This window comes from Clytia hemisphaerica, unplaced genomic scaffold (assembly GCF_902728285.1).
Source record: "Clytia hemisphaerica strain Z4C2 unplaced genomic scaffold, Clytia hemisphaerica genome assembly, whole genome shotgun sequence".
Taxonomy (NCBI): domain Eukaryota; kingdom Metazoa; phylum Cnidaria; class Hydrozoa; order Leptothecata; family Clytiidae; genus Clytia; species Clytia hemisphaerica.
The window spans coordinates 143,235-168,587 of record NW_027103985.1 but is presented as its reverse complement, the minus strand read 5'-3'; the positions used below and the strand labels follow the sequence as shown (position 1 = coordinate 168,587).

Genomic DNA, 25,353 nt, shown 5'->3' with positions numbered 1-25,353 from the left:
GGGGGGTTTGGGGGAGTTGGAAGGGGAGTACAATCATGGACAAAAAGGTTTGTAGACTTCTGCAATATTTGCAAAATACTTCAATATCGATAAAAAACAAGTTCCCAAGAGGTTCTGGGTGCTTTTCCAAACCCATCCAAAGCTGTTCAAAGTCTATCAAAGTCACCCACTGCAGTCTACCCACTTCAATCTAACCACTGCAGTCTAACCAATGCAGTCTAACCACTGCAGTTTAACATAGAAATAAAAGGGAAAAATCCAATGAAAAGAATGGCGATTTCCGGAATTCTCAGCCGGAAAAAAATGTTCTCAAAAATCGAACTCTGCAATGTTTGGAGCATTGCTAATACACATTTTTGTGCACAACAACAGAAAAAACTAATGATGAAATCTCCAGAAAATGCCATAAAACCAGTTTTACCGGCATATTTCCGGCATTTTCGCCCGAAAAATGTATGTTTATTGAAAATTGGGCTCTGTCAAATTTTAGGTATTGCCATTTTGCATCAGTGTAAACAATTTCATGAAAAAATAAAGTACAGCTCGAGAAATTCAAGAGAAACCGTTTTACCGGCCATTCTCATCTGTTCCGGCGATTTTTAGAAAGTCCGGCTTCAAAAATCAGTTTTATTGACAATTGAACTATGCTTGATGGTAAACATTGTTAGCGGCGACCTGATTAAAGGATATACGTGACCATTCCTACCCCGGGTGTGGCCGTAACTTTTGAAAATGTTTTTATCGAACGATTTGAAAGAAAGAAACCTTTACTACCATTCAACATAAATAACTCAATAATTAATCTTGTCATTGAATTTATTCTTGACTCTGAAAGGTTTAGTGGTGCCTTATTTTGTAAATAGTATATGTTCGTAAGTGTAATGTAGTTTCTCAAATTATATAGAAAAGAAAAAAAGAAAGGCATTAAAAAATGACATATTAATTAAATTAGTTTCATAATCGCACGATCGGTTATTTTTTCTTATTTGGCACGCCCTCAAAGAGAGCAATTAATCGTTAATTGCATCCTGTAGAGAGCAATTAATCGTTAATCACACTCTCCAATGCCGCGCCAATGTTTACAAAATTGATTTTAAATGTTTTTTTCTTACATTTTTTTTGCATCGAACGTTTTAATTGCATTCGAAATTTATTTTGTGAGAAAGAAAATTAATAAACAACAATAAAAGAAAGACATAAAGAGAAGAGAAAAATATGAAACTCTCAGTGTAATTTCTGTAATTTATTTTCCTAACTGGGAAAAAGTAGTGAAAGCCATTGTGCGATTAGCTCGTAATCACATAATAACTCGTACAATTCGAAAATTGCACTCGTAATTTTTTTGTTTTGAATTTTCCTCGTCCTTTCGGACTCGGAAAATTAATAACAAAAAAATCACTCGTGCAATTCTATTCGAATTGCACTCGTTATCATGTGATTACATATACAAATGATATTTTTATTTTAGCTAAATAAGTACTCTCGGGTACCTAATAGCCGGGGGGGGGGGCCCGCTAATTAATTTTTCGAAAATTTCCCACCCAGGACATTCTTATTCCAACCCCCCCGCTTATTAAATTTTGAGATTTTTTCCAACCCCCCTGCTTATTCCAAACCCCCCGGCTATTAGGTACCCGAGACTAGGTTTGATAAGACCAACTTTTTGTTTGTGGTTAACCTTAATTAGATGTCAAGATTAGGTTAAGGGGTCCTTGTATTGATACAACTCGTGACCACTTCATTGTTAGAAAGAAAAAACGCCCTCTTTGTTTTTAAAGCTGGGCTCAAGCTGGGCTCAAGCTGCACAAATGATATCATATCATTGCAGAAATCATGGTGCAGCTTGTAAGTTTCGATAAGATCTCTCATTTAAAACTATTATGTGAAAGATTAGGGATCTGTCCTTTATTAGAAATGAAAAGTGATGATATATAATTACAAGATTCGCAAAAATGCAACTAAAAATTTCCCTTTTATAAGCATTCAAAAAGCATGACAATATTTTACTCTACAATCATGGGCTTCATGTTTTACTTCCCAGCTGGTACCTATCATTATGTTGACGTTATTTTATGGTCATTTTAGTGTTCTAACATGATTAGCAAACCCTAAAATAACGCTAATTTAACATTTAATTTAGAATGTTAATGATTAAACATAAATTATATGTTGCTTTAACATTATAATCCAATTTTAGAACAGCAAACACCATTTTAATGTTACTTTAATATTACAACAATAATTAATTTGACAAAAAAATAAACATTTATTTAATGCTTACTACTTAACGTTAGTACAACCAACAAAAATTCAAAGCGGTGAATGAAGCGGTCCCGCGTTTTGAAATCGTGCGCTAATAGCAAGATTACGTGAGGTAGCTAGTCTTTTCAAAGCTTTAGCCTATATTGTCATTATTGAGGTAAAAAATATTAGGCTAACGTATATCGATAACTGTTTGCTTTATTTCCCTAGTATACGTCAAGTGAGAGACACAATCGAATAGTGAAACTAATTTTAACCAGTAAGCTTTGCGCTTCGTTTTTGTTGTATTCTGTCTCTAGCAAGAAGAGTTCTCTAGTGAATCTGAAGTTTGTGGATGTGGATATTTCATCTCCATTTTTGATTTTCTTTCGAATTTTTTAATGGATGATATCCCACTCACGATTATCTTTTCAACGAGCATTCTTTTTTTATTTTTTCTATAACTTTTTAAGGATTGCTTTGATCATAATAAATTTGACACTGTTCAAAAGATAATCATGAGTGGAATAATTTGGATTAGAAAATCATTTTCAAAGATTTCAAAATGTGAAGATGAAAATTTAAAAAATTAAAAAAGTTATAGAAAAAAGAGTGCACTCTTATCGTGAATAGACTCTAGCTTCACTTTTTAAATTGTTCCAGTTTATATTATTGGTTCGTTTTTTTTCTCGATGCGGGGCTAAAGAAAATGGACTAATCAATACGACCCTGTTATTGCTGTAAAACTTTTAAACAGTTGATAGAGACAATCTTTTCCCACCTTGAAATTTAGCCAAAGCACTTGTTTTAATGTAAGCCTTTTGATACAAAAAGGGATGCCTTTTACTATTGAAATAGTACGTCGCTCGATTTGTTCTTCTTTTTGAGATGTTACATTTTCGTTTCTAGGCAAAATAGTTATTTAATCACAAACGGTTTTGCTTAATTTCATTCAAATATTTAGGATAGAAATACGTTATAGGAGCTGTTATTTTTGTTTTCTCATTGTATATTTACAGCCTATTAGACAGATTTTTAAAACTTTTGCATTTCTTTCATAGCTGCCATATTAGTTGTAATTATTCTTCAAAGTGTACACCAGTGCCGTGTAGCAACCGGGGGCCAGGGGGTATCATAGATTTTAACTTTAAGACTATTCAAAACATTTAGTGGCCCTCGTGGTGTTACTAAACTTCAGCCCCTCCATATGCTTCCTACGGCACTGTACACTACTAAACGATAGGTAGTGTGTAATTTTCCGTGAAAAAAACTGGATAAATGTTAAATACACCCCTGTCTCTGTGCCCCAGTGGGTGTTAAAAACCCAGTGGGGTGGGTTGTGAGAAATTTGAAATTCATTGGGCTGCAAGATATTTTCTAAAAATTGAGTGGGGTGATCAATCTCTCCTTGATTTTCACTGGGGTGAAGGGAAGTTTTAATCATTTTTTTTTGTGTGAAGTATGAGTAGTTAGTCGTTATCATCATCATCATGGTTCGACTTGGTTCGACCGCAGTCAAGACCACGGCATTCACCATTTCCCTCCAGACATCCCTGTCCCGCATGGCTGTATCCAGGTCTTCCTTACATAATCCAGTATCTCGGGAGATATACGTCTGGAAAGGGTAGTTTTCTACCCATACGGATGGTTGTTGGGGGCTTCCATAGAAAGAGAGATTAAATAACTTCTTTATCTGCTCTACAGCAGTGACCAACAAACTGGGTTTTGCGTTTCCTCAAAACAGTAGAAACCCGAGAGAGATTACCGTAGATTTGTTGAAGGTTGGGATAATTTTTCCAGGACAAATTCTTAACCCGCATCAAAAGACGCGTATATGTTCCGTCAAGCCTTTTTTCTTACTGCCTGGAAAGAGTTGGCTCGATGAGTGATATGAAAACTTTCAGCTTTAAGATCATTGGCAAGGTTTGAGGATCAAATCGAATAAAGCTTGTTGCAGGCGGTCCAAGCTAAAGGTTAAGTTTTCAAAGAATATATTAACCTCTGAAGACCAATAATAGAAATTTTATCGCGCATGTGTCAATCTAATCACTGTAGAAAGAATCAAAGATGAAGAGCAAATATTACCTTATTAATGTCTAGCAGACTGTATCAGTATGCAGTTTACTATTTAACACCCCTGCCTCTGTGACCCAATGGGATCCACCCCACTGGCCACCCCAGTGAATTTTTTTTCCAAAAATGGCTCATTTTTCAGCCCCACTGGACAAATCACTCACCCCACTGGAATGTTGTAGTAAAAAACACCCCATTGAAAATGATAAAAAGTTTACACATACCCCACTCGAAATGCCCTTATTTTAACGTACCCCAGTAAAAGTTTTCTTTCAAGAAATCACCCCACTAGAATTTTCTCCTTCCCCTTCTTTAAAGGTGAAGTATCCAAAAAAGCCAAAAAAATCTGCTCGCTTCGCTCGCTTGCCATCTTGCCATCAAATGTTCCACTTCAACATATTAACTGTATTTAACCCGACTTCTATGGTCATTGTCATGGTCATTTAAAACGTAGAAAATGCCAAACGAGAGGGGTTGAAAATCAAAAGTTTCTCTGTCAGTGCAAACCAAAGTTGTACTTGTAACTTTCTTTCTTTCTTTAAAGCTAGGTTATAACCTGAAAGATTTTCGACTTGCGTAGATACTGAAAGAAAGACCTCTACTTAAATCATGTTGACTAAACATTACTAGGTTCCAGAGTTCATAAAATTTTATATAACGTACTGCTCCTATATAGCCCCCTTCCCCCAGACCTCATTACATTTCCTGTTACAGTGTAAGAGTAGATCCACCTGATCAAGATGATATTTCTAGTGATATTTAGTAGCATGTAAGAAGCAGATTTTTACTAGCACTAAACCAAAAGTTAGCCAGCACCTTCTATCGTTAAAACACGATAAAATTAAGCAGTCTACAGTCTAACACACAGGCTAACCAAAATTTAGCTCATGAAAAAAATTCTTTCTCACCCCAGTGAATGTCAAGGAAATTTTCGCCACCCCACTCAATATTTGAAAGAATATTTTTCACCCCAGTGAATTTCAGCTTTTTTGATTCTCACCCCACTGGGTAATCAACACCCACTGGGGCACAGAGACAGGGGTGTTCTATATACCCAATCTCTTAGAAAAATAAACAATTATACTGACTGACAAAATGGTGAAAACAAGAACATGGTAAGAACATATTTAGGCTCAAAACTCAAACAAGTTAGGAACATTCAACGGCTTCAAATGTTTGTATGTTCTTGTATTAAAAAACGTGTATTCCATTCGACAATGAATTACTTTAGGCGTACAAACTTTCGCGAGCAGAAACTTTCGCGAGGACGAAAAATCGCGAAATTCACGACATTTACATTCGCGAATTTAACGGGAAAATATTTTTCGCGAGCATAAACTTTCGCGAATCAAGACGTAAAATTGAGAATTTCCATATGAAAAAATAGCTTAGAGACACAAATACTTCTTGGGTTGGCTTGAAACATTTGTCCTTTGACTTATTAGTCTTTTAGCAGGCTAAAAAGTGCCATAAAAGTTACATTTTATCTAAAGTTTGAAGTTTTACAGATTTTTTATTTTGTCAAGAATTTTTCGCGAGCATAAACTTTCGCGAATGGCCCTTCCTAGAATTTTCAAAGACATTTACTTTCGCGAAAAGGGCCAAAATTCGCGAAAATCGCGAAAGTTTCTGCTCGCGAAAGTTTCTACGCTTAAAGTAACCTCGTTTGGGCTTGTCTCTTACCATGTAAGTTATATATCAGTTTAAAAAAAGTTATGTAATTTGGTAGATCTAAGCAAGGGATCTTATCATGGCATCTTTAATATTTGAAGAATGGAGATATTTTACTGTGTGTGCTAAGCTGTACACCTCATTTCTTTTTTTCAGCCAATCAGAGAGAAGAAAAACATTTGACTTTGGTGGTTACGCAAGTTGAGAGTTTATAAGTTCGAAGTCATCGAGCTTTAACTTAATTGAATAGGGAACGGGCTGCTACGGAACAGCAGCACTTCTGTTATCAATACATTGAGTGAGATTTTATTTGCTTGGAGCCAAGAGGAGAGTCGTGCAAGGTCAGAATTGACTTTGGTCTCTAGAGACTGAAGGTCAGAATCAGAGGAGAGGAGACAGGTATCATCAGTAAAAAGATTTGCTTGACTATTTTGAAGAACATAATGAATATCATTGATATAGATGAGAAAGAGAATAGATCCAAGGACAGATCTATGAGGAGCACCGTGATTAACAGGGCGTTTAAAAGAGTTCACGCCAGAAACAGAGGCGTATTGTTGTCGGTCTGTAAGATATGATGATCGAAACCATTGATTAGTTAAGCCCCTCACACCATAATGTTAAAGTTTAGAGAGTAGTATTTCATGGTCGACCGTGTCGAAAGCTTCATACATACAGAAAGTTTCATATCGTAGAAGTTATTTTATAAAATTGCCTTATCAATACTAATGATGAAGGTATTGGGCTTTTCCAGAAAAAAAACGTATACCCCCTGTTGAGGAGGTCCATTACTCTGTGACTGGAAATGCTTTAACCCCCTGGAATGCAGGCAATTTTAACCCCTTTAACCCCTCTAGAATTTTGAATTTTAGTAAGATTCAAAAAGCTAGGACTAGGACTAGGACCATGGAATTCCTCCACATATGGACCTCCTGGAAAAGTCCAATACCTTTAAGTGGATAAATTTTGGTGGGGATTAAATTTGGCGAATTTGGCAAATTTTGTCAAAAATCACCAAATTGAATCCCTGCCAAAATTTAACGAAATCTTTTAAAGATTCTATGGAGAATATGCATTTCTTAGTAAAATACCACGTATTTTTCAGTTTACCAGAGACTAAAATCTTCCCATTCACCAAATCAAATTTCCGCCAAAATTTAATCATTCGCCAAGTTAAACCCCCGCCAAACTTAATCCACTTAAGGTAATTCTGGATGTTGCCATTAAAAAGAAACCTGCATCTTTTCTTATTAGCCCAGCCGGCACACAACGTCAAAACAACGTCCATTTGGCATTCATAACGTCCAAATAACGTTATTGGAACATTAAAACAACGTTGTGTGCCAGCTGGGAGGTTTAGAACAATATTGAGCTCACTGTTTTTATAAATTATAACAAAATTTTTTCTATTTTAAAAAGTGTATATTTGAAAATTGATTAAAATAAATCTGAAAAAGATGACGGTATATCAATGTCTAGGCTTATTTATGCTCCTTTGTCAACTCTTCCAGTTTACAGCTGCGCAGGAATTATGTAAGTAACTTTTTCTACATTTATATAAGCATTATATCTAGGTTCAGATATGGCAAAAATTTGAATGCGTAGTTAACCCAGGGGCGGGGGTACTTGTGACTAAAACACTCTCAAAGGGTCTCGAAAATGACAATTAAATCAAAAGGTACAATTTTTGATTTTTTGCATGCTCGAACGTGCATCTCACTTCGCAAACCTAGTACACCCCCCCGCGATATTGAACTAATTAATGAAAATGTTATGCTGGTGGAGGTATTGGCCAGCCTGGACTTAAGAGCCTGTAGTAGATGGATACAGTATTTCTATTGCTACACGAACAATAAATAGAAACAAGTAGTATATTCTTAAAATTTGAAATTCTAATTCTTTTTTTAGCATGCACAGACAAGCTTCCTAATTGTTCGGTTTTATCTCCCATGCAATGTAGATCCACATCGGGTCAAACTAAATGTCCTATAAGTTGTGCAAATCCGAAATGTTTCACAACCACCACAACAACAACCACCACAACAACAACAGCCGTCCCTCCTACAATTTCTTCATCAGGTACTTTTGATTATCTAATCGTCCAGAAGGAGCACTGTTACTTCGCGATACTAGGACCGAAATAAACATCTCAAACACCTTTGTAAACCCTACACTAAGCTCCGCCTATGATCGACGAGATATCATTGAAGAAGAAACTATTGAAGCGTTAAAAATTTGCCTAACGTCCAACGGGTCTACATTGGGGTACATTGCACTTTTTCAAAAAAAAGTGTTGCTAGATCTTTACCCAGCTGGCACATATCTTATATAAAAGACTTCTTATATAAAAAAACTTTTTCTATAAGAAACTCTTTTTTTTCACTATAGGATGAGCAAAAGCCTAGGACCCAGCTCAAATCCTAGCCTCATCTAATATTCCGCTAAGCTGATAAATAAGATACCATATCATATAAGATATGTTGGATTGAAACAGGATTTTTATCTATTTAGAACTTAACAGCACTGTCTCAGTGAGATGTGATGACGAAAAGATGACCATTGTTATTCCCAAAAGTGAAATCCCGAACCTAGAAGGCGATATTTCTCAATACAATATTTCATGGAATGATTTTACTTGTGGACCAAGTGAAAAATCCAATAAAACACATGTGATTATGGTGGCTGGTTATTCGTCTTGTGGCACTAAAGCTGTGGATGATGGGGAAAACATCGTTTTTCGAAATAAGGTACCTAATCATATACTTTAATGGGATAAACTTTCGCGGGGATTTTTTTTGGGACACTTAAAACTTGAACGACTTTTAAAAAATAAATTTTCCAAAAACTTTTGCTTTTAGGTTTCTATCAGCAAAAATGCAACACATATTACTGAAAAACCTCATCTCGAGACAGCTAGTAGCTATGTTAGTATTGCAGAGTGCAGAGTTCAGAAGCTAGTTAATGTTTCGCAAGAAGATGGGCTCAATGTTACAATGCCTGATTCGGTGGTTGCAAAAACAAGTAAGAAGACTGACTTATATTAACCTTTACTCGACTTTTTTTCGTGACTTTTTTTACATGAATCTGCCAATAAGAACGTGTATTCCCGTCCGAAAGTTCAAAATCTGGGGTAACCTGTTTCAATTTTCCTAAAAAGGCTCAGAAATCTAATTGATTGTATTGACCTCTAGCCATTAAAATTTTTAAATCAAATTTAATAAAATATAAAGATCTCTCGTATATATTCCATATATCAGATGCATGTAGCCTACTAGCTCCTATCTTGCACCTAATAAGTCCAGCAGGGATGTAAATTTTCGGGATATCTTTCAGGTTCGACTGACGATTTCACCGTGTCGATGAATCTCTACAAATCAGAAGATTTCAACAAAATGTTCAGCTATCCTGCTGTTATCGATATTACTGACCGATTCAATTTGGAAATCGAACTGGTAACTAGTTCCAGTCTTTTTATCATACCTCAAAATTGTCACGCAACGCCTGACTCAAATCGAGATAATGCTCTCAAAGAAGACATCGTCACAGACAGGTATTTAATGAAACAGTAGAGGTTTGGGGACAAAAGAAGTTTTTTCGCGTTGGTGCAATGCAGATGCTCCATCCGACCAACCTAAAACGCTTTCTCGTGTCTCCACCCCATTTTTCTTTCTACCAATAAAAGTGAAATCTGACTTTTGTCCCCTCACTTTTTGTCCCATGAAACAAAAAAAGAAACCATGAGACACACACTTTTTTTCTTGTGTTGGTGGGATAGAGAAAGTTGCATTGCACCAACGCGAAAAAAAGTTCTCTTGTCCCCAGGCTTTAAATACAAAGAAATTCCACAAATATGATGATTATGAACTTTTGATTTGAAGAATCCCTCTCAAATAAACTGTCAAGTGACTCGAAATGATTAGGTGTAAGCTGCTAACCCTCCCTCCAACTTCAATTTGCTATTACGATTTTAATAGTTCAATTCTAAAAATGCATGCTTCATTTTTGTTTTGAGAGCAGCCTAGTAGTCTAAAGTCTGCACACAGACCTGATATCTACGGCTAATTTCAAAATTCATTGCGGTAGAGGGTCTGTTGTCATTGTCTTTTTCTGATTTGAGATTTTTCAAACCGACCGCTACGATAAAATGCAGCGGGTGACAGAGGGCCGACGACGAGAGAACTGTTGCTATTTCTAAATCATACTTTTTACGCAGAGGTTTCCGTACGGCAATTTTTTTACTAAACAGAGAATGCGCCAAGAGTGTACTACGAAATGATAAACGTGAAATTCTTTAAACGGGATCCAGCGCCAGTTCGGCGCGATTTCCATGGACAGAAAGGGGTAAGGAGTAGAGATTACAATCGGGAACCCTTTGTTTCAGCTAATGACCCATGTTCATACGTTAAAGTTTCTCATCACTTGAGATTTGGTTACGGCAAAGAAATGTTCATGTTCGTTGCGAAATGTTTTGGTGCAGTTTCGTTCCGATGAATAAAGTGGAACGTAACTGATTCGATACCTTTTTCTTTTTAAGGCCGGTCTCCACTTTCGCTCCACTTTTTCCGTTACGTCAATTTCAACCAATGGAATTGCTTCATTTTTCAACCGCGACCAACGACCTTACAAAAACGTCAAAAAGTATTCGCTCATGTCGCGCAAAGTGGAGACCGGCCTTTAAAGTCTCCTTTTTTGACGTTTCAAATTTTTGGTGTGCACGCAGGCTTTCAGAACGTTTCATTTCGAAACGATGTGGAACATCAACGTCTGAACATTACAATGTCTTAGATGATTTAGCCACCATCATATCTACTTCTCGATCACATACATCATACACGTTTTTTTTTGTTTTTTTTTTAAGAAAATAGTTTTACCAAGCAGCCTCAATGATTCTTAAGAAATCGGCCTTTTGAGCCTTAGATGTTTCTTACATGTTTCTAAACCTTTTGACATAATCAGTCTGGTTTTCATGCAAAGAAAAAAAACATTTGTTTTGATTATGATTCTGAGCCACATGTTTCTTAAAAGTGTGTTTCTTAAAAAAAACAAAAAGGTGTAATTGATTTAAAACTTATCAACTCTTCTCAATTTCTTAGATGTCCAACACCTGGTCACGATTTCCAAGAAGAAACACCAGCTGGCAATGGCAACAAATTCCGATTCTCTTTGAATACGTTTAGATTCAAAAACACGAACGGTATGGTCTACATTCATTGCACAGCTCACGTATGCATGAAAAACAGCACAGATCCAAAATGTCGATTCGGTTGTGTCGATAATCAAAGAAGAAGAAGGAGATCAGAAGATCAGACAAGACTTTTTGGTGATTTGACCAAAGATTATGACATTCGAACTGGATTGATTGTTGTGCTTCCAACCAACAGCCAAGGTATAGAACTTTCATCAAAATTAAAACTAAAAAAGGTTGTACTTCCCAAAAGCGTTTAACATAATTAAGTGCAATCCTTCCATAACTTCAAACACTAAATTATATCCAGATGTTCTTAACTTTATGAGTTTTAAGCCTTAAAATGTTCTCATTTTAACCATTTTGTGAGTATTTTTGTGCGATTTCCTAATAAATTTGGTGTTTTTGGTGGTTTGGAATTTTAGAGTCCGTGAAGCCTTGAAATGTTCTTAACTTGCGTTCTTAATATTTTTGCCATCGAGGTCGCGTGTGTTCTTATTTAGTTTGATCTTTCTTTGTGTTTAGATGCTACAAAGACCACAACCAACCGTTCCAACGAAAAATCAACGGGAAACGGTTTCTTTCAAAACAAAACAAATATTCTTTTGGTCACATTGATTGTGATTATGACACTCATCATCCTCGGTGCCGTAGCTTTTGTCTTCTATCGAAGAAGCGCCGTTTTAACAAAAAATATGGCGATGAACACTGGGGTCAGTAATAAAGCATATCAGGTTGAGTATTAAATATCGGATATAAATTTGCAGCAAACGATTTTATCTGGTGTGATAATATATTACGAGAACTGATTTTCATATAGAAATCAAGGCAAAGAATAAGCAAACACAGACAAACCCTCATGGAAACGCACATTGTCCAATTATTTGTTGGCCTTTGATGGATTATTTTAATATAACATATATTCTGGAGTATAACTATATTAATCAATTCTATCCTGTATCATAAAACCAATAACATTTATTTTATCATATTTTGGAGATGAAAGTTTGACTAATCAAGACTTCGTGAGCAAAAAAAAACATCTATATCTCATAAAAAAATTGAGTAATTTGGCTAAGAACATTGATGTATGCTTATTAATAGTGATTCTTATAGATAAACATGCGTTTTCTGAGCCAACAAAGCTTCTTTGAAAAAATCTGTTGAGCCATCTTTTACCTATGATGGTACCCTACTTTCATGGGCCCCTTCATGCAAAAAATCAGAAAAAGTTAATGATCCAATTGTTCACAAAGTCCAAAAAACCCGTTTTTTCGAGGGGTAAATCACTCGAAAAATTATCGTACACCTCTACAAAAAGTAAAAAAAAAAAGTGAAAAAGTCAAAAAAAAGTCAAAAAAGTAAAAAAAAAGTCAAAAAGTCAAATAAAAGTCAATAAAAAGTCTTGTAAAAGTCAAAAAGTTTCTTAAATGGGCGGATGGGTGGAGCAAAATTTATGGGCGGTTGATGTTTTTGGACAGATTTGGGCGGAAAATCTTAGGCGCCCGAAGGCGATGGGCGTTTTTGTCGAGAAAAAGTCAAAATGGAAGTTTGAAAAAAGTCAAAAAAAAGTCAAAAAGTCAAAAAAAAGTCAAAAAGTCAAATGAAGATTCAAAAAGTCAGAAAGTATCGTACACCTTTTTTCAAGTGATTTACCCCTCGCGTTTTTTAGTCGTTTTTTGGCCCAAATTTGCCCCCAAATTTGCCCCCAATCAAAGAGCCAATCTCGAGAAAAGCTAATACCTAAGTAATTGATAATGTGCTTATAAATAAATTTGGGCAGTTTTCCTATAAAAACACGCGAAGTAACCAAAATGTCATCTCTAAGACAAACACATTCTTCAAAAGTAAGAAAAATCTAATGAGCCAATCACGAGGAAAGCTAATAACGAACGGACGAACGAACGAACGAACGAACGGACAAAGGTTAATTTATAGGACCTCCACCCCACCGGGGTAGGTCCAACAAACTATGAACAGGTAGCACAAACATGTCATAAGGCTCCTATCCCTCCAGCAGACTACCACTAGATCACGCCGCCAGTAGAGATGCAAATATTGATATAGACACCTTATCTCGTATAGTTTACAATCCGCAATACATACAAGTAAATGTAAAAATCAACCTGTTAACCTCTAGAGTAGGTTTTTGTTTTAGAGGAGCCCCGCCCGATCGACCCCCATGTCAAATAAAGCAATTTTTTTGCATTCGTCACGTGATCGTGAACTGAAACCCTCTCAAAAAGAGGTTTTTCAATCCGCATTGTTACTCAGTTCCTTCTTTGCAATGTCATTGACTAAAAAGATTTCCACGAGATTCCAACGAGACAGGGGTGAAACGAATTCATCACCAGAAATGAGAGGTTCAACTCCTTCTGGTTCAAAATAGACCACCTGTATTTTTCTTAATCTTGCCACATCTTGTTTTGGTGATGATATCACTAGAAATGAGGGATAGGGAATGAAATCTTGATAATAATGAGAGGGAAAAGAAATCTTTCATAATTCTGACTGAAATTATTTTTTTTTTTTACTTTTTTCTTTCTTTTTATTCTTTATCGGTCCCCTAAAAATATGAGAAGAAAAGCTGGTCTAACTCAACTCTTTGTGAAACAAAATACATCCATTTGAACAACATGTGTATTTTATTCCAAAGAAAATAAAGAAGAAGAAAAAGTTGAGAATACTGACAGAATTGTAAAAGATCCTCTTTGCTTAAAATTCCTATCCCTTTTTAATATTTCGTATTTGCACTCATTTATAACCCCCTTTTCTTTTCCCCTAGTGATTTTTCTTCGTTTACTTTTTCGATTCTCTATATATCGATAGAATAACCAGCTGTTTTAAAGCCTCCTCTCTGGTCAAACAGTTGATAAAAGAGGTCCATTTATGTTCTATTTTCGCACTTACGATTCGCATACGTATGAAAGCACGCCGTATAAAACAACCGAGATACCAATTTAATGAAGGGGGTTTCAGGGGGTATCTGATTCCGCCATACAGTCAATTCTTTCTTTAAATACCGTCAAACTATCTAAAAGAGCACAAAAATTCCACCACCGGAAATTCCTTTAAAATTCCTGATTTCCGTCAAAAATTCAGGAAATTCAGAATATTTTTTCCGAATTCTGATTTTTTGCCTAATTCTGTTTTTCCGGATTGAAGCAAACCAATTTTCCGTATCCGATATAGAAAATCCAAAATTCCGTCCAAATTTTTGTCAAATTCCGCCACTCCGAAAAAGGTATGATTCCACTCCTCCTCCACCAACCATCAATTTCACACAGCCCTGTCGCAGCTGCCTCGCCACTCGGTGAAAAACAGTCATTTTTCTCCGATGTGAAATTGGCCCGTTCCTTTAGAGCCTTAGCATGGGCGGCCGCCGATCCGCCATTAGACAGCTCTCAAGGTCCTCAAGCTTCCGATTGCGTCGAATTATACCCTATGAACTTTTTGCGTTTAAAGCTTTATAAAAGTGATGGAATAAGATTGGGCTTAAGTTAAATTCCAGAAGCGTGGTGCCATGACATTCGTGGTTATTTGAATAAGTAAAGATTTTGTTAAAAGAACAGTTTGTGGAACGAAAGAACAGATAAGAAAAAAGAGCGCGACCAACCTAAGGAGTATTCTCCAATACCACGCCACAACACTACTGTCAACCGTATGCGTAAAATTACTTCAAACTACAAAATTAAATCACCAACGGCTAGCTCACAAAAATAAATATTGACGACTTTCAGCTAAGAGGATAAACTCAAGAAGAATGTTCTCGTCCGAGGCGACATTCCTATGTATTCCAAAGTAATAATTATAGTCCAGGCTTCGACCATAGTATAAGAAAGCCGCGGCTGGAATGATGACGCTATTGTTTTTGTCGTTAATGGATGTTCTATCTGTGTCCCCGTGGTTTATAAGAACTAAGTCGAAGCTAACAAAATCCTTAACCTTAAAAGTGTTCATAATATTCAATTGAAGAACAATTACTTTTCAAGTCTCAAATTTTTCTCACTGTCCTCTCTTATTACCTTATTTGAAATGTATCTTTATAAATTCCAAATAAATTTTTATGAATTCAGGACCAAATAACACAAATTTTATTAAAAGAACTAATTTTCAAATGTTAAACTTTGAATGCTTGCTGTCACCTCAATACTGTTGTTTTTCGAATGGAATTTTCACAGAATGCAGCTTGAATATTTATTTACTAATACCAGTAACAATTTTTCAGAATAATAAGGAAGGCATTTCGAGGCACTCAATTTTCTTCAAGTTCTTAAAGCACTGACATTCTGACATTCTAGTACTTTTAAACCAAGTGTCTTTTCTTTTACTTTGATGTTATGAATGTGTGGATTATCAAGAGATTTGCGTTTATGAGCAAAATTACGTCTAACGAGGGAGTTTGTTAAAAGTCAAATTAAATTGACAATGGAAATTGTCACTGAACCATAAAAAAATTCGTTCTATTCGTTCTTACGACATAGATAGAACAACAGAAATTCAGCTGTACTCATTCCAGCCGCGGCTTTCTTATACATGGTGTCCCTAATAAAAGTATCGAGTTTAAACATGCGATTGAGTAAAAAAGTTTGTGTGTGTTATCGCTAAAATATAAGAACGTTCTCCATCACATAGGCTCGTTACAAAAGGTTGTGGTTGATGTTTTTAAGCATTTCTACCGCTGCCTAGTTTTACTTTTTTATTGTTCCATACATTCCATTTTTATTATTTTCATAGTTTTACATACGATTCTTTACAAACATGTTTTAATTGTTACGTTTTTCTCATGATCGTAATTTCGTTGTATTTTTAAACAGGCAGAGTATGTTTTTATTGTTACGTAATGACAAAGAAAAAAGAGGGAGAGCTTAAAATACAATTTTGTGAATACACACTTAAAACTTTCTACTCAATCGCATGTTCAAACTCGATACTTTTATTAGGGACACCCTGTACTATGCTTCGACTAAAAAAAACGCCCCCATCTCGTAGACCCACTGGAACCTCTTTCCACAGGAAAAATTTGGCCAAAATACCGTCCCTGGTGGAAAACTGTCCTCCAATTTTTGTCCCCACTGAAAATAATTACATAAACCAATCCTCACAGCCAAATACTTTATTGCATGAAAATTTTGCGGTTTTTTTTGCCGAAAATTGCATTTCCCAGCATTTTAATTTCGCGGTTCAAGAAATGCGTCCAGGAGACAAAGTGTATTTCGCGGCATTTTAATTTCGCGGTTCCGAAAAATTGAAAGGAAAAAATTGCATTTTTCCCAAAAATTTTAGCTATTCTTTATCACAAACAAGAAATAAGGCGATGTTTTAGTTATCCTTTTAACTATATTTTCCTTTAAAACAAGTTGAATCAGTTAAGTGCATCCAAATAGTTTCTCTCAGGTTCGAAAACCTCATCATCGTCATCATCATCATCATCGGTATCCTCATCTGATTCACAGGGTCGGTAACCATGGAGCTGCCGGTCTTCCTCTGACATTTCAAGATAAGCGGCGACGCTACTTTCTTTTACGGGTTGACCCAATGAAGTATAAGCCCGAAGGACTAGAAGTCAATCTCCCTGGTAGGATTTGAAGCCAACAAATCCTACCAAATTTGCGCGGCCTTGAGCGGCTCGCCTGGTTTTTACACAAATGACAGATTGAAACTAAAATTTACCGCTAAATTTCGAAAAGAATATTAATCGTAAGCAAAGGAATTGCTAGATTCAATCTGTCGTCAAAAATGCGGCGCATTTTTTAAGGCTTCACTTTTTCTTGCCTGAGAAAGATTAGAGATTGAACGCTAGCCCTTCGGCAAGATCTTTTTATCTATTTCGGAATAAAAAGGGAATAACCCGGATTTTCTTATGCATTTTAATTTTGCAGTTGACCGAAAAATTCGTTTTTTGCGGCATTTTAATTTCGCGGTTTTTCGGTCTCGACCACGAAACCGCGAAATTTTCATGCAATAAAGTATTTACTATTTTTCCCAGCCCCACTGAATCTTCTGACTTGAAAACAAAAGAATTGAAATCCTCATCTATAAAAAGCATCGGAACATCAATCCCCATCGAGTTTTAGTCCGTTATTTTTATCCCCACTAACTGGAAAATCCTACCTGGTCTGTGAGAAGGGGGTGTAAAAATCCTCTGTTAAATCCAATCAATATTGCAAGAAAATGTTCAAAAATAAAGTAAAGTAATTTAATCTTCCATTTCAACGTTTAGCTCTAATAAAAATTGACGCGAGAATATTCAGGGGGTCCAACTATATTTCCAACCTCGAGAATAAAGTCTTTTAAAAAACTCTTTCATGACAGCCTATCATAAAAGCACCGGACTCAATAACTTTATTATACCACAAAGAAAATTGAATAAAAACACGAAGAAATGGCTCATTAATTAATAAAGTAAAGCAGATCCGACATTCTAAAATCCCTGAAACCAGTAGAAAGCCGTTTGTGAACATTTAATTAAATAGAAACACAGAGACCCCCGTTTTTTGAGGTTTCTGAAACCTACAGATGGTTTAGGGGTTCAAAGCACAGCTGTAAGCCAGATGGAAATATGAAGAAAAAAATAATAATAAAAACTAAAGTACATATCTATAAAGCTTCTTTTTTATCCTTTTCATCTTTGATAGATTATTGGGATAAAAAGGAAATACGATTCGGGTATATTTATCTACACTACACAGAGCTATAGATCCAAAGAAAAACTTCAGCTTTTAGAAACTAAGTCGTCTGTATAAATATTCTTTGTTCAACCCATAACAAAAAGCTTAAAGCTAAGGCAAAAAGAACTACAATATAAATATAAGGGGGTTTATGGGCGGGAGTGAAGTTGGCGGGGGAGCGGAATCAAGTCCCAATCAAATCTTCTTTTTCTCAAATTGCGCAATTTCACAAATAGATTTGTATCGATATCAATGAAATTTTCAGTGCTAAAGCGCTGTGACGGTCGTCGAGCCTGAGGAAAGGGAATGTGTAAAACATTATTATAAAGTTATTGAGCGATACTTTTGGGCGATGAAGAGCGCGCGATAATTCTCATTTCCGGGTGATAAGCAAATGAAGATCGGAGCTCAAAACATTGTTTCTCAACTGTTCGATGTTTAGAGGTTTTACAAGTTGGATGAGAAACGTGCAACAAAACAGCAATCTCAAGTCACTACACTAGCATCTAGCTTAGAAAAGACAAATCGAATTGGTAACGACACTATTGAATTATTGAGTGCATTTTTTTGACAGATTGGAATGTTATGAATGTTGGGGAATGTTGAAGGTACTCAAGTATTTCAATTACAGTAATTGGATACAAAACAAAAACAAAATTGTTAGAAAGGTTTGTTTGTATGTAGTAGAGGAACTGAAGGCATAGACCGCGGTCAGTGTTGAAGTATTAGCAAGTACAGAAATGTTTGTGGAAATATTGACAGCACTGTTGATTGGACCAGTAGTGTGCATCCTGATTCAATATGTCAAGCATTTATCAGAACTTCACAAGTACCCAAAGGGTGCGTTTCCTTTGCCCCTCATTGGAAATTTGAATCTGGTGCTTGGAAAGAAACCTTTTACGTCTTTACGCGATTTGAGTGAGAAATATGGAGAAGTTTTCAGTTTAAGTTTTGGAATGGAAAGAATCGTAATTATCAATGATGTCATAAATGCTAAAGAAGCCTTGATGTCCAAAGGTAAGACCTTTCAAGTGACGTGTGCTGGTTGGCTAGATACAGCCAAGGGCTAGATAGGAATCTTCAAACTTTCCCAGGCAAGGGCAAGCGATGCCCTCTTAAATTTGCACCACATTTTGGATGACAGGTTGGATTTAGCGCTCTACTCAGTACCTAGGCTACAAAGTATTTGTATGTGGAAGGGGACAAGCTGGAGTTTTTACAAGCTCTTATTTGATTTGGTTGGTCGTTAACCAATAATAAAAAAATTTTGTTACTTTTTCTAAAGAACGCGTCATCTCTATCACTTCAAATGACCAATTCGTGAAGTATCTTGTAAAAACTCCAGCTCATCTCATGTGGAAGGTTGGATTTAGCGCTCTACTCAGTATGCTACAAAGTATTTGTATGTGGAAGGTTGACAATGCAGAGCAGTCTCTGTCAACTAGTTGACAGTAATTAAACATATCATTTCATTTTTATTGAATCAGGTCTGGATTACAGTGCAAGACCGAACTTCTACTCGACATCCTTCATTGATGGAGGGAATGGGATCACATTTAATATCAACCCAAAGGCTTCATTATTCATGAGAAAACTTGTAGCACCTTACATCAGAATGCATGGTGCACACCTTCAACAAATGGAAGAGATAACCATTGCAGAAAGCGAAGATTTGATTCGAGTACTCGCAAAGAAAAACGGTGAACCATTAGACCCCCAATATCAATTTGGTGAGTTAAGAACTTATAATTTCAAAAAGAAATCGTGGTCAGTAGATTATTTAAGTGAAAGCGTCAAGTAGAAAAAGGTTTCGATCGTGAAGTCGATTATTGCGAATTTTAAGTTCGTTTTTAACTTTTATTCATTAACAGCATGTTCAATGACAAACGTAATTTGCGGCCTGCAGTTCGGCAAGCGATATCAAGTGGATGAAGAAGAGTTCCGCAGAATACACAAATACTCGGAAATCCTGACTACAGCCGTTCGAAGTGGTGTTCCAATTGATGTGTTTCCTTGGTTACGATTCTTTCCGAGTGAAAGTTTACGATTACTAAAAGAAGCCAAGCGGATCCAGGCTGTGTTTAAAGAAAAATATTGGCAACATAAGAATACATTTGATGAGAGAAATTTGAGGGATTTAATAGACCATTTGATTCTAAGTTCAAAGGCTGACGCATCGAAATGGAAAGAGCTCGGTTACGAAGGGTCAAACATTGACGAAAACATTATCGCAACCATGCAAGATCTTATCATTGGTGGATCTGAAACAGTCAAAACAATGCTTTATTGGAGCATTCTGTTTCTCTTACACTGGCCACAGTATCAAGATGAAATATACACCGAATTACAGCAAAATGTCCAAGGTAAATCACCGAGGTTGTCAGATCAAGTGAAATGTCATTTGACCAGAGCTTTCATCAACGAAGTCTTCCGTTATGTTACAATAGCTCCACTTGGTGTGCCATACAAGACCACCAGGGACACCATCTTGGGAACAAAATCAATACCTAAGGGTGCTCAGGTGATTGTGAATTACTGGGCCATTCACCACGATCCAAACTACTGGGACCATCCAGATGAATTCATCCCGCAACGCTGGTTAAACGAAGCAGGCGAATTTGAAGGGAATACGAATAAAGGTTTCTACCCGTTCTCTATGGGACGTCGATCATGCCCAGGAGATGTGTTGGCTAAAATGGAGTTGTTCATCATATTTTCAAGTGTTGTTTACAATTTCGAAATTTTGCCATCTGACGAGGAGAATTTGCCTTCTTTGGAAGGACACACCGGTGTGAGTCGTATCCCTGAGGATTATAAGTGTGTATTCAAACCACGTAATATGGAAGAAGCACTCAATAACGCTTGAACTTTTATACAGTAACTTTTACACCTTGGACGTTAAATATAGGAGAACGGAAAGATCATTGGGCTTTTATTTTTTACATTTCACACATATACACGTATACATTATCTTGAGTGTGCCGATCTCTACATACGAACAAGACTTTTTTATTTTTAAATCGCACCACCGTTCCTCAAAATTTTGAGGTTATGTTTCCAAAGGTCTAAATAGTCCTAGTATCGATTGGCAAATATTTTGTGAGGATTTTTCCTAACATAAATTTCATCGCCTTTTTCTTGTCATCTATTACTGTATCTTTTGGAATTCATGATAAAAAAATAAATCAAAATTGAAAAAACCACAGTTTTTATCTTTTGACACAGCGGTTCCATTTCAAATAATATTACTAGTGTTCTTCATTTTACATTTTCCAAGGAACTAATTTTGACGAAAATTAATTCTTACCTTCGATTATTTCGTATCTTTTCAAAAGAGGGTAACGCGAATTTGGCATAATTGCTACCTCGCCAAAATTAATTTTCGTTTGTAATTTTCCAAAATCGTCCCAATTCTTTGTCAAAACGGAAAATGGAACTGATTTACCCTGCTACGCGAAAACATTAGTTCTCGCCAAGATTAAACTTTCCTGAAATTTTTGGCCCTCGTCAAAATTAGTTCCTATTTAAGGTAGTTTTCCTGAGCGTCCATCCCTACACGTTTCAATAGCCATCACCATTAGCGTAGTACTTCTGGAAATGTCTCAAGCTAAATGTTTAATCTGATTCCAGCTACTAAATAATTCAAACTTTCGGTGTTTGTTCCCCGCGTGGAATTGCGATTTTCCAGCACCCTAACTTTTCCCTCGCTTTCTCTCAAAGAAAGTTTCGGGAGCAATCCCATTATCACAATGTTGATATCTTTACTTAACGTTGACCATAGTGATACCACAGCATTGAAAATGCCACTAACCTTGACAAGTCGAGAAATGAATTTTGATGAGTATAGCGTGTTATATTTATTTTGAGCCGCCAAATCCTCCAAAACCCATCATTGCAGCCACGTCATCATCTTGGTATTCTTGTAAAGCTTCTTGTTGCTTGCGTTTACGTTCTGATTTCGAATCACGCCTACGTTGGCGTACTCGGTCATCCTGCAAAATAGAAAAATTGAATTAACAATAATAAAGGAAAAACCAATTACCTTAAGGGCTCTGGTGATCATAGTCGGAAATTTGATTTTAGTATTTGAACATAAAAGTTATTTAGGTTCTTAACACTTTAACAAAGAATTGCCCTTATAAATTGCTTTTTAATCAAATCTCTTAATATAAGAGTAATTAAGAATTTAATTGCAAAAATGACGTTATGAACTTTAAAAAGACGTTAATAATATGTTGCATCACCTTCTTTTATAAAAAAAGTGCCAAGTTTTAATGGGTAATTAACCTTTTTGTTTTGAAGTCTTTTAAACTGTCCACAAAGAATTGAATTGTTTTAATTTTGTTGGAAAATTTTTCTACATTAATGCATCAAAAGTTATGACTGTTTTTCTATGAAGAATTGGGATGGAAAATTTTGGTCAAGCACTATTTTCAAGATTTTGAGACAAATAAGCTTTTAATGAATAATGCGTAGCAAACATCCAAAGAGTGCACAATACAGTTGTAGTGCTTCATAAATATGTATTTTCCAAAAATCAAAATGTTAAAAACATAACTAAAAGTTTCATGCACTTACGTACAATCATCAGATGTGACTAAAAACAGTGTTGAAAAGAAATTTATGTACAAGAAAAAAATTCTGATTCATTAAAAAGTGATTAAAACATGTGATGGGTAATTATTAAAAGATCGTTAAAAGATAAAAAAGACAAAGGTAGTAAAACTGTAAAATTCTCAAGGGTCTGGTGGGACCTCTTTGAAGTTTTTTAATAAATACTTTGCCGCATGACGACACGTAGAAATCACATGTTTTAATCACTTTTTAATGAATCAGAATTTTTTTCTTGTACATAAATTTCTTTTCAACACTGTTTTTAGTCACATCTGATGATTGTACGTAAGTGCATGAAACTTTTAGTTATGTTTTTAACATTTTGATTTTTGGAAAATACATATTTACAAATAAGCTTTTAGAAAAATTTCCAAAAAAATAATTTTAGTTTGATAAAAGATACACCATCTACCGCAAATTTTTTTTCAAAATGTTTTTTTTGCGCCGAAACTAAGCTCTTCAAAGTTAAAATACTCTTCTTTGTAAAAGTCTTCATTTTCTCCTTCATCAAATTTTTTCATTGCGATTCATAAATTTTCAGACTCAAGGATAATTGGCCTAACAGAAAATGTATAACATGCCACAGTTTTGTGAGCTATATCAAGTAGAACTTTACATTTTGTAAGTGGCAAATATCAAAAATTCACTATGGTCAGAGCCCTTAAGGAAAGAAATTTTGGAGGACAAAAATTTTGGCGAATTTGGCAAATTGCCTAAAAATTTTGCCAAATTCACCAACATTTCTTTCCGCCAAATTTAGATTTATAGGTCATTCGCAAAAATAAATTCTGGCCAAATTTAATTTTCTTTCAATTTAGTCCTCTATTTCTCCTAAAAACCCTTCTTTCCTCTTTTTCTTCTTCTAAAATATGGGTCGTTCGCCAAAATTAATTCTCGCCAAATTGCACCAAAATTGACGAATGAGCTGATTCGCCAAAATTTCTTCTCTTAAGGTACTAAAAATCAGTCTCCCCAAATATTCTACGCTATTTTACAGACATTGTTACTCGTCAAGGATATCTGTTGAACGCAGTCAACTAAACAGGTGGACCAACAGAACAACGCCATGCATATAATCAACTAGAGGTCTGGAAACTGACCCATGTCTACGGATATTTCAAATTTCATCGCCTGTGCTACGCTTCGATAAATGTGCGATACACTCAGGTTTAGAGTATCAACAGTCAAACATATAGTTAGACAGACAGACAGACAGACAGACAGACAGACAGACAGACAGACAGACAGACAGACAAACCTCATCTTCTAGTTCTTTAATTCTTGAATCGAAGTCATAATCTTTCTTTTTCTCGTTATCTTCCTTCTTCTTCTTATTCATGGCAAACCTAGCTTTGACTTGGTCAAGAGATGATCTTTCAACTTTCATAGACATTCCCATGTTTCGCTGATGCTTCTTTCCATTGATGTGATCCAAGAAGTTAATGGAATCTTTCACCACGCAATCACACACATTGCAATAATAACCACCTGTGAAGAAGAAATAGACAGTAACGAATATAAAATTGTATCAATGGATGATTTTCCCAAGTTCCATACTAAAGAATCTACGGTTACAGAGCAATGCATTTACTTTCTAGAATTTCATCACTATTAGATATGTATAAAAATCGATGGTGAAAAATTAAAAGTCGATCCTACAATTTATCGCAGAGAAGGAATGATGGTGAAATTTAATGTTTCAGGTTTGAACCTTACGGTATAGACGAACAGCCGAACGGATATGGAAAAAAAACGTTCATTTTAAAGAAATTGAGCATCTATACCTTGATCGGCCAGTGCAGTAGTTTTAGTGATGACTTGTGATTTTCCCAATCTTGATTGTAAGTCTACAGCGTAATCTCTTGCTTTCAGCTTCTCACGTTGAACTGGTGGATCACTACTGGATGAGGACGCTTTGCCGTCAAGAAAATCTAAATCTTCTTGTAAACGTTCTACAAAATAAAAGATGGTAGATTTAAAGAATGACTTATTACAGTAATTAAACTCATGATGGGGTAAATTGAACCTCTAGCAAAGTGAGGACAGATGTTGCATCGAAATAATGCTCATGGGTCATGTTTGACTCGATACAAAATCATTCAGTTATGATATAGACTAGTAAGCTAGACGACTAGCAAAAACTAATGGTTGGAACAATTTTAGTCGTTTATACAAAAAAATCCCGTAACAATAATCTTATTGTCATATAACGCCTATACTACTGTATTACACGCATTATAAACGACTCCAGTCTAGTTATGATATGGAAATGAAATCATTACCTTTAGCTTTCTTTTCAAATTCATCAGCATCCCAAGTCCTTCTGAAATGATCACCGCCCACTTTTTTCTCCTCCTCTTTCTTTGCTTGCTTACTCGACGACGCCATCTTGGATTATTTATTTATTTATTTTTACTGTAAAAGCAAAATGAAAATGTAAATTAACATTTTCAATCAGCTAGACTTGGGATCTCTTGGGACCAGAAACTTTGGAAGCCAGCAAAAGTATCAAAGTATTGGCAAGAATGTGTATCGTAGATTATCTAGTAATAACGAAACCTTTCAATTATCGAAATACCTTAAGGGAAGAAATTTTCGCGGGAATTTAATTTCGCGGTTGGTCAAATTATTTTTTTTCGCGGGAATTTAATTTCGCGGTTCAGCGATTTTTGAAAAATTCGCGGGAATTTAATTTCGCGGATTGACGATTTTGTAAAATTTCGCGGGAACTTAATTTCGCGGTTTTAGGCAAAATCCGCGAAAACCGCGAAATTTTGTTCCCGCGAAAATTTCTTCCCTTAAGGTACACAAAAAGCAGATTCACTGAGTACCTAATAGCCTCCCCCGCTAATTAATTTTTCAAAAAATTTCCACCCAGGACATTCTTATTCCCAACAA

At 35.7% G+C, this 25,353-nt stretch overlaps 4 protein-coding genes across 4 annotated transcripts in view; 2 read left to right on the top strand and 2 right to left on the bottom strand.

Annotated features, from left to right (window-relative positions):
- Positions 1–1,618: 1,618 nt before the first annotated feature.
- LOC136811085 (homeobox protein GBX-2-like) overlaps positions 1,619–25,353 on the bottom strand; it is a 137,075-nt gene continuing 113,340 nt past the window's right edge. Inside the window, exon 3 of the mRNA XM_067067683.1 lies at positions 1,619–1,640. The gene's annotated coding sequence lies outside the window, so the exon portion shown is untranslated. The remainder of the gene's footprint in view (positions 1,641–25,353) is intronic.
- Positions 7,393–12,196, top strand: LOC136811067 (ZP domain-containing protein-like). Its single transcript, XM_067067666.1, has 7 exons — positions 7,393–7,518; positions 7,894–8,064; positions 8,497–8,732; positions 8,844–9,006; positions 9,319–9,535; positions 11,079–11,371; positions 11,696–12,196. Exons 1-7 carry the CDS (start codon positions 7,443–7,445, stop codon positions 11,914–11,916), a joined length of 1,377 nt encoding a protein of 458 aa, XP_066923767.1. The 5' UTR covers positions 7,393–7,442; the 3' UTR covers positions 11,917–12,196.
- LOC136811066 (steroid 17-alpha-hydroxylase/17,20 lyase-like) lies at positions 18,514–21,015 on the top strand. The gene is made up of 3 exons (XM_067067665.1): positions 18,514–18,858; positions 19,329–19,571; positions 19,713–21,015. The coding sequence occupies exons 1-3, from the start codon at positions 18,582–18,584 to the stop codon at positions 20,705–20,707; spliced, it is 1,515 nt and encodes a 504-aa protein (XP_066923766.1). The 5' UTR covers positions 18,514–18,581; the 3' UTR covers positions 20,708–21,015.
- LOC136811071 (zinc finger matrin-type protein 2-like) lies at positions 20,960–25,033 on the bottom strand. Its single transcript, XM_067067670.1, has 4 exons — positions 24,738–25,033; positions 24,240–24,407; positions 23,714–23,943; positions 20,960–21,833 (listed from the first exon to the last, which is right to left on the bottom strand). The coding sequence occupies exons 1-4, from the start codon at positions 24,841–24,843 to the stop codon at positions 21,699–21,701; spliced, it is 639 nt and encodes a 212-aa protein (XP_066923771.1). The 5' UTR covers positions 24,844–25,033; the 3' UTR covers positions 20,960–21,698.